Source organism: Rhinoderma darwinii, chromosome 4, assembly GCF_050947455.1.
Source record: "Rhinoderma darwinii isolate aRhiDar2 chromosome 4, aRhiDar2.hap1, whole genome shotgun sequence".
NCBI classification, from domain to species: Eukaryota; Metazoa; Chordata; class Amphibia; order Anura; family Rhinodermatidae; genus Rhinoderma; species Rhinoderma darwinii.
In genome coordinates this window covers 10,870,758-10,880,898 of record NC_134690.1, presented here as the reverse complement: position 1 = coordinate 10,880,898, position 10,141 = coordinate 10,870,758, and the positions used below count along the sequence as shown (strand labels likewise).

The following is a 10,141-nucleotide window of genomic DNA, read 5'->3' as shown; positions in this document are numbered from 1 at the left end:
GTGACATGCGGCCGCGTTTAGAAAATATTCTATTCTAAAAATAAGTCAATTTCAAAATTTTTCGTGCATCCGAGCTAAGCTCAATGTCAGCAGGAAAGTTTATCTCGGAAAACCCCTTTAGTATTTATAAAGTTTTGTGGTTTTTTTTTTTGTGTGTATTTCTACAGTTTTCCTGATATACAATTGTCTTTATTCTTTATACATTTTCTATTTTCTGTTTCTAAACGGTATTCAAAAACAGACATCAATGTGGATTGCTATCAGTTCATTTGATTTAAAGGTACAGTACACCAAAACAAACAGATTTTCGTTCTCCGTTACATACAGTCAATAACATAGCAGATGCAATGAATGGAAAAAGTTTGTGACCTTAAGGAGTTTGTTCCTTAAAACTTTCTAACCAAGTACAAGAGAGGACAACAAGGAAAGGCATTTTCAACTCTTGATTGCTCATAATGAAAGAAATAGAATGAAGACTTATATAGGAACACATGCAAATATTACAGACTATGTTAAGTAAAGTGATTTTTAAATGTAAACTTATAGCATACATGATGTAAGCTACAAAATACAGAGCATTAAACAAGAGAAAAGAGATCATGTTCCGAATGACACTGAGGTGAACGTCTCGTTGAGCGTCACTGAAGCCGGAATCTCTGCCGCTCATATTTCTGGTGTGTCTCAAGAGCGACAAAATGATCCGATAAATGGAAACACAAAATATCATGAATGGTATGATGGATCCAGCAAAGTTGATGAGAAACATATTGACTACATTTGTTTCCATGGTTCCGTTTCCATTGTCGATGCCATTAACCACATGAATAGAAAAAATAACCCATCTACAAGGCAAACTGGAGAGAAAGGAGATGACCAGTGAGATGAGAAGCAGCCAGGGGACCAGCTTGGAGATGTTCATCTTGAGTCTCATGAAGAGTCTGTTGTTGTAGGTTGTGATCTTCACACAGTAGAAGACACAAAGCACCGAGCCCCACCACAGACTGCAGAAGTTCATACACACTGTAAAGGTGAATACATATTCATTAATCGCAACAAATTTAATCAGATACCAACCAGATATTAAATAAAAAATGTCTTGTGTATATATGCTTAGTAGTACGATCCTCACCAGTACCAAGCCAGTAATAAGAACATCGATGGTTTGGATGGTTTGACGTTTTATCCACCAAAGCAAATTTACTATGACAATAAATCCATTTATCAGTAACCCGATGATGACTGTGAGGAAAGTAACATAGAGCAGAACCAATTCTTCAGTATACATCTTATATTAAAAGATCGTGTTCTGTTATCTGAAATCTCAGCTTCTCTGTAAGCAGCCACCACCAGATATCCTACATGTATTATGGACGAGTCAGTCTGTATCTCTTGTGACTTCAGTTGATACCAGGATGGAATAGACATAGGATTATTTGTTTTAGGTTTTGCATAATATTTGTCTACTAATCTACAAATAACAAATATAGTTCCAGTTGAATGTATTACATGGAACATTTTACAAATACGTGCTGAAATGTATCTGTATGGAAATGTTATGAATTCTTACATGAGGTACTAATTGATATTTTAGCCAAAATACACAAACTTGCAACTTGCGACGAGGGTTATCATTATCTGGTGAGCCCCTACACTAACATCAAAAGGAAATCACTGTAAAGGAAATAAAATTTATAACATATCAATAAAAATTTCAATACTTACTGATACTAGAGAAGGGTACAAGTATTTTCCTGACCACTTAAGGCTGTGTTCACATCTGTGTTGGGTTTTCTATTATAAATGTTAACCACACTGCAGTGCCGATTCCATCTTAGTGCCCTTCGTTTTCACAGGTAGAATAACACTACAGGCTGTGCTATTTTTCCAATCAAATGTAATGGAATCTGCGATAGAGCCTCTGACACAGATGTAAGCATAGCCAAAGAAATTCAACATATGTCATATACATTTATATTAGTAGAATTAATAATAATAATAATAATGATATTTTCTTGTCTCACAGTAAAATTAAATAAAAAGTTTATTTAAGAAGTAAGGTTAAAATAATAAGAGAGAGTTAGAGAAGTAATAAATAAGAAAGACATGGCCACGAAGATTTTCTCAAGAGATAGACAGAAGATCTAAAGATTGGATTTTAGATTTGCCTATTAAACTTTTTTTCTGGCTAACTGCCATCAAGGAACCGCTATACAAGTTATTGGCCATGCTAGAAATCTGTATTAATAACACAGCATTCTATTTACAAGTTTTAGGTTGTCTAGAATATCATGACTGTCTCCAGTAAGCTTGACAGTCTTATCTCAGAATGGCCTTGAAGTCCTGGTAAGGAGGCCAGCAGTCTGATATTCAGATAATACTGTTTAAGAACAAACCTAAGCTGGTAAGATTATATAAAATACATTTCAGATTCAAATTATACATATATGTATCATAAGAATGTTATATTGTCAATTGATTATTAGCAAAAGCTATAATGATTATTTTTCTTTATCAACTCCCCTTTTTTTATTACATAAACACCTTTATTAACACAAACTTTATGCTGCTTTTATGAGATTTTGGGAGTACATGGATGACAAATGCACAGAAAAATGCAAAATGCAAGATAAATGTTTAAAAATAATCAATCATTTATGCTTTGACAGGTACCAAACCATGCCTGTATCTCATCACAGCAAGTGGGCTGGTTCCCAGTGCCTCAAAAACCGCAAGTGACGCACTTTGCCTCATTAGGTTAAAATCTGTCTCCCAGAGCCCAGAGCCCACAGACCCAGTTCCCAGCACTGGTTCAAACTCAGGCCTGCACTTTTCCACCAATGGTCAGTAGGCCTTAGCTTATTTGGGCGTCTCTCATGTGGAACAACTTCCTAAGTGATGCGATAGAAAATGCAGAAGTAATAAAATCAGGCCTCAGTCTGGAACCTCCTCAAACCTTCCCCTGATCACAAAATTTAAAAAAATTGATTAATTCTGAGTGTGAAAACAGCATCATGGATACAGAAGACAACTTACACCATGCCATGCCTGGGGAATATGATATGAGGAGCATCCCTCAGTTCTCCTGCCCCAGTTCCTTGTGGCTGATGCTCAAACAGCTTTCTGATCCGAGAGGCGGGTCCATACAGAAATTCTTATTATACAGCTGGTTCACTCCTCAGCAAAATAAAATAATATTGTGCACACAAGAGACCAGATCCAGGTTTAGTTTCTGATCTGAATTTTGATCCCTAAAATTTTCAAAACAAGAATATTTTTTAAAGAAATGGGAATCTATTTCTACAATAAGTTATTATTTACACAGTTATAACACGCTGCTACATCATTTATATGACACATGCCTCCAATAATTCAATTCTAAGGCACACTGATCCAGAACTTTACCTGAAATTTTATTATAGTATTAAATATTATGACAAAATATTTTGGGTCCCATTATGAAACAAAGAGGCTCTATTCACATGGCCACATTAAAAACAATAGACCCTAAATGGGGCTATTCACCCGACCATCGAACAATGGAACATGTTCTATTTTGGGCCGTTCTCATGGCCGCACGGCTCCCATAGAAGTCTATGGGGCCGTGTAAAACACGTCCATAACTTTGATGTGAACCGAGTAACGGCCTTCTTTCTGTCGCTCTCTCCACCACCTCACAGTGCAAAGTGCATGTGAGGAGGAGATTTTTTTGCTGTAGTTAGTGCCACAGCCCCCTCATAGATAGCACCCTCTGTTGTATATAGCGCCACTGTAGCTCCCTGTAGGAGCGGAATTCCTCTGGCTGTGGATTCCGCTCCTAGATGGAGCCCCTGACATCACTATCCATATATGGACAGTGACATCAGGGGCAACTCCTGAAGCGGAATCCCGGGCCAGAGCGTTGCCGACGCTCCAACAAGGAGCTACTGTGGCTTTCTACAGGGGGTGACATCTACGGGGGGACGACATCTACGGGGTGTTCTATCTACAAAGGGGCTGTGGTGCTACCTACAGGGGGCTGTGTGGCACTACCTACCAGGGGGCTGTGTGGCACAACTTACAAGGGCGCTGTGTGGCACTACCTACAAGGGGGCTGTGTAGCACTATCCACAGGTGACAGTGTGGCATTAACTACAGGGGGCTGTGTGGCACTACCTACATGGGGGCTGTGTAGCATTACCTACAGGGGGCTGTGTGGCCATTAAAAATGAAAACACGGCCAGACAAGAAACGGAACGGATGCAAAACGGATGCAACACGGACGAGAAAAACAGACCAAAACTGCTGTTTTTATCGGCCGACACTCGGACCCTGTCGTGCGAATAGAGCCTTAATAGATCCTAACTTTTATTTTGTTTTGGGATAGCATCTAGAAAGCTGCTGATAACTTAGCCATTGTGCCATAGCCACACACTATATCAATATGATATGGAGGCATTCTAGTTTAAATGCACTAGGTTAATAAAATTAACCATAAATGTAGTTTTACACTGCACCACATATGACTATATATACTCTGGGATTTTATAAAAAGAAAATGTACCATTAGGGATATAACAGGTCATGGGCAGCATTTTTTATATCAAAGGATTCCCAGGAGTAATGTCACACAACATAACTTCAGGGCTCTCATAGCTGCCATGTACTTTCTGCTTATCAGTTTTAACAACCAGTGACCTTCAACTCATAACTCCACATAATAAAACAGTTTTGATAACTTTGCAGTTTTCAGCACTCAGGGATATTTACATACATTATCATTATAAACCTCAAACAATATAAGCAATAGGGCACAACTAATAATGTAAAAATCTGCTATCACCAATCATAATATCCCCCCTTCCAAGTTTGGGTCTCATCAGTACCATAGACAAGTCCTGTACATCTTTATCCTCTTCTGTCTTTGGCGTTTTACACTGGACGATTAACGGGCAGACAAGCGTTCATAGAACACTCGTTCCCAATAATTACCCCGTGTAAACAGGGCAACGATCGGCAGTTGAACGAGCAAACGCTCGATCATCTGCTGGTCGTATCATTTAAAAAAAGTAAAATATTATCGTTGTCAGCAGCCCATCCTGTAAACAGGGAGATGCACTGCCGACATAATAATAATGTATGGGGACAAGCGATCGGAGTAATGACCGCTCATCCCCATCCATAGCTCCGTGTGACAGGAGCAAACGACCGCATATCAATGATGTCTCGTTGATCGGCGCTTGCTGTACCAGCCGAATATCGGCAGGTGTAAAAGGGCCTTCAGGGTATCCCACTCAATTGTGGATTAAAACTGTAGGGTGTTGTCTAGCAGAAGATATTATGACAGAACCATTTAAATTTAACTCTTGGGCCTCATGCACGCAACCATATTTTTGCAGTCTCAATTTATCCTTTTTCCGGATGAATTGCAGATCTATTATTTTCCTTGGCCCCATGAATTAATTAAACGACTCAGGGGCCACAAATGCGGACTACAAAAACTCAGGACTAGTCTTTTTTTTTTTCTAATTCTTTATTTAGTTTTGATTATAAAAGGGAGGGAAGGGAGGGGATACAAAGCAAGGGGGGTTGTGATAAAATTAAAAATTTCTTACAAACAACAAAAGTAAAGGAGAACATAAAATATTTGTCCCTGATGAAGCATTTAAGATTAAATGTATACATTGATATATCTGATACAGAAGTATTAAATCAAGAATCAACAACTTTAAATCGCTGCTAGATTGTGAGTCCGTTCTAATTTCCCTCCAATTCCTAGCAATGATGTTTTTTGCAGCATTTAATAGGAAGGGGGCGCTAGAGTTTCTATTTAGTATTTTGTAAGAGGTGTCTATATCAAGAAGTACAAGTTCTATGGTGAGAGTGATTTTAAGATTTAATCATTTACTCAGAATAGTCTGGATTTTATCCCAGAAAGGTTGGACCTGAGCACAATTAAACCAAATATGAGTTTAGTTGCCTACTTCTTTGTTACATCGCCAGCACGTAGAAGAATAGTTAGGATCAATTCTATTTAACAGTTCAGGGGTCTTGTACCAGCGTGAAATAATCTTGTAATTAAGTTCTTGTATTCTTGTTGAACAAGAAAAGGAATGGGAATTTTTAAGAATGGTGTTGACTATTTCTCTAGGGAAGCTTTTCTTTAATTCTTATTCCCATTTACCTATATACAAAGGTGTTTCTGGGGTTAACAACAGGTTTTGGTAGATCTTAGAAACAGATTTGTGGAGTCATTTAAAAAAAAAAAAATAAAATAATAAGGAATTCCATATAAAATTATAAGACTGAGACTTAAGTAGATCTGTTTCAAAAGTTTTAAATGTTTCCTTTAATATTGTATACAATTGGTCATCTACAGAAATGTTCGGGAGTAGATGTTGTGTTTTCTCAAAGAGACCACTTCTTTGTTGTGGTAGAAAGTATTAGAAAGGAAAATGGAGTGAGATGACAAATGTTAGGTATAAATTTAAGTTTCCTATTTAATTTGTGCCAAATCCTAATAGTTAGGTTTGTCAAGGGATTAGATAAATCCGAAAATTTGAATCTGTTGTATGGAGTGACCCAGATGTATTTCTCGATCTTATCTACCAGAGTATATAGTTAAAGATCGACCCATAATTTCCGTTTAGGGGTGCTATGCCATTCTAGCGCCCTATAGATATGGGTGGCATTTCTGTAATTTTTAAAATCTGGCAATCCAATGCCTCCCAATTTTTTACGTCTAGTTAGAGTCGTGTATTTAAGTCTGTGGCCCTTGGATTGCCATATGAATCTAGTTATACATTTTTTGAGATTCAAGAAGAATGACGGAGGCATATCTATGGGTAGAACCTGTAGAATATATAAAATTGTGGGTAAAATTACCATTTTAATCATGTTGTTTCCTCCAAACCAAGAAATTTGAAGCGTGTCCCATTTTTCTAGATTTGATTTTATCATTTCCATAAGTGCTTTATAGTTTAAATCAAATAAGCTTTCGTAGGCTCCATTTAACTTAGCACCTAGGTATGTTATATGGGTGCAATTGTTTTTAAAGGGAGAAAGTCTTGAAATCTCAGACCAGCATTTTGAATCTATGTTAATATTTAATAAATCGGACTTTGAGAAATGTATCTTAAAATTGTATATGGCTCTAAAAGCCTTAAAATCTAATAACAAAGCTTTGAGAGAATTTTTTGGATCAGATAAAAATATTAACATATCATCTGCGAATGCAGCCGTTTTGTGTTCCAATCCATTGCATAGAAGACCAGTGATAAGATGGTTTTCCCTTATCATCTGAGCTAGGACTTCCATGGTCAAAACAAAAAGAATGGGGGATAAGGGGCATCCTTGACTAGTTCCATTCCTGATTTCAAAGGAGGATGAAAGGTCTCCGTTTATTTTAACCTGTGCTGTAGGGTTGACGTATAAAGCCATTATTTTATCTATAACAGAGATTGGGAAGCCAAATTTTTGCAACGTCAGTTTTAGGAATATCCAATCTACCTTGTCAAAGGCCTTTTCGGCATCGGTGGACAAAAGGCCCAGAGGGGTATTTTTACTTTTTGCATAATGTATTGCATTAAGAACTCTAATTGTGTTGTCTTTTGCTTCTCGACCTGGCGTAAATCCCACCTGCTCCAAATTTATCAAGTCTGGCATGATTTTTTTAATTCTGTTGGCTATAACTTTAGCAAATATTTTGATGTCCGTATTTAATAACGAAATAGGCCTGTAATTGTTGCCAAGTGTATGGTCTTTCCCTTCCTTGGGGATTAATGTCAGATGGGCAGATATAGATTCTCTACTAAAATTATGTGAGGAATTAATACTATTGAAGTAATATGCCATGTGTGGTGATAAAAAGTCAGAGAAAGATTTAAAGTATGACATGGAGTAGCCATCTGGGCCAGGGCTTTTCCCTTTTGGGCTAGATTTAATAGCATCATAGATTTCCTTGGTTGTGAATTGGGAGAGTAATGAATCATATTGCTCACTAGTGACCTGGGGCAAGCTTATTTTATCCAGGATCTCATTTACCTTTTGTTCCTTTTCGCTTTCATCTTGAGTTGAATTTTTTAAATTATATAGTTCTGAATAGTAAGTACAGAAGATTTCCGCTATATCTTTGTTTACTTGTTTTAATAGACCGTTCTTGGCCTTAATTTTGAATATGTATGTGGGCGAGTTCCCTTTCTTAATGAGAGAAGCAAATCTTTTCCCACATTTGTCTGCCTGTAGGTATGAGTTAAATTTGCTAAAAAAAAAAAAAAAGTCAGTATCATAGTTAAGCAAATTTTTTAAGTTTTAGTCTTAAGTTAAATAAATATTTTTCTATTCTTATCCACAAGGATTTTTTGTGTTGAAGTTCTAGTTTTTTAATTTGCAGTAACAGATCCGCAATTCTTTTTTTTTTTTTTTCCTAGAGCCCAATTCAATTAGGTGACCTCTTATTACAGCTTTATGAGCTTCCCAAGTGTTTGCGTTACAAATATTGTCAGGGCAATTGTCTTGAAATTAATGTTGAATGTGTGTAAGTATATGATAAAAAGGTAGAAGAAGTGGGTCCAGCGCTGGGTTGTATGTGTCCGTTTAGAATAGGAAGCTTCTTCCAAGTTTTATTTGAAGATAGTTTAAAAATAGTGAAAAAAATGTCAAGTGTTTCCCCAGGACAGGGAGTGGTTCGGTGGCATCGGGCGATGCCTACGCGTTTCACATGCTGACTGCGTCCTTAATCATGGCTGGTTGTGTTTCTGACTTGCAGTCCTGGGGTTTATATCCGGTCATTCAGACGGGGTTAATTTTGGTCCAGACGGGGGAATCCCTTGGAACGCAAGCTGCTTTCCTTCCCTTGAGATCATCAGATGGAAGAAGAGACAGAGACTGGAAGCTAATGATTCAGGTAACTTCCTATATCTCACAGTTTGTTTATTACTGTAAACTCATGTATGTTTTTTGGAAATATTACTATTTGTTTGTTTGTTTAATTATTTGTCAACTTTAACAGAATGACAGGATAGAGTTCTAACCCTTATACAATAGATCGCTATAAGGTGTGTGTGTGTAACGGGTTAAAAAGTTTTTAAAATATTATTGAAAGAGATACTCTTTGGGAATTTATGCTAATTGTTTCTTTTGAAGGGACAGTTAGATTGTCATCAAATTGTGTACCTTAGCAACAGATCATGGAATATCACGTTGTGTTTTATTATCACTTCGTTTTGTAATGTGCATGTAGTAAACACAGGGGAATGCATTGGACAGGTTACTTATTTTCCCTTTATTTCTCAAATACGGCTTATATTGGATACAATGAATATATTAGTTGTACTTTATAGTGGTTTATTGTGAAATGATTGCTAAACTCAGTAGGGAAAAGAAAAGGAAGTAATGACCATTTGTATGAAATCCTTGGATGATAATTACGGTTATTAGGAGAGGAAAAAATTGAATATAGTACATCACAAACAATCATTTTAGCTTTAGCTACGTATTGTGGACTGTTGTGGAGTGTATTTCTTGTCATTGTTCAGTTTTAATATTCAAACAGCACTAAATATAAAATATATAGACTTATTCTGTTTTATTTGATAATGCTGATTGTCCTTTGAGAAAAGACAATTATAATTGTCATCCAATAATATATCTTGACGACAGATCATGGAATATTACGTTGTGTTTTTTATTTTTACTTAATTTAGGTGTTTGTAATGTGCATATAGCAAGCATAGGTGGATGCCTTGTACGTGTTACTTTTTCTAATTTCTCCCTCTATTTCTCAAGTGCGACTTGTAGTAGATTCAAAGGATGTTTTGGTTATACTTATAGAGGTTCATTAAGTGATGATCACTGAACTTGATAGAAACAAAAAAGGTGGGGAGAAAGTGATTACTTTTTGTTATGATTGTAAAAAATCCTTGAATAATAATTGCGGTTTTTGAAAAAAATCAATTGAATACATTGAGTCGCAAGCAATTATTTAAGCTTAAGCTACGTATTGTAAACTATTATGGGATATATTGCTTATCATTTTTCAGTTGTGATACTCCCTTGTCGTTGTCACCCAAAATATGAAGTATGTATACTGTTTTATTTTATTTATTGATTTTTTAAAAATTAATGCGACTTGTTACTGTTTTGGTCAACTAACAGTTGTAGTAGC

The 10,141-nt window shown here is 36.4% G+C and overlaps 1 protein-coding gene across 1 annotated transcript; it reads right to left on the bottom strand.

Moving 5' to 3' along the window:
- Positions 1-370: 370 nt before the first annotated feature.
- Positions 371-1,285, bottom strand: LOC142758972 (taste receptor type 2 member 9-like). The gene has a single exon (XM_075860743.1). The coding sequence runs from the start codon at positions 1,283-1,285 to the stop codon at positions 371-373; it is 915 nt and encodes a 304-aa protein (XP_075716858.1).
- Between the last annotated feature and the right edge of the window lie 8,856 nt (positions 1,286-10,141).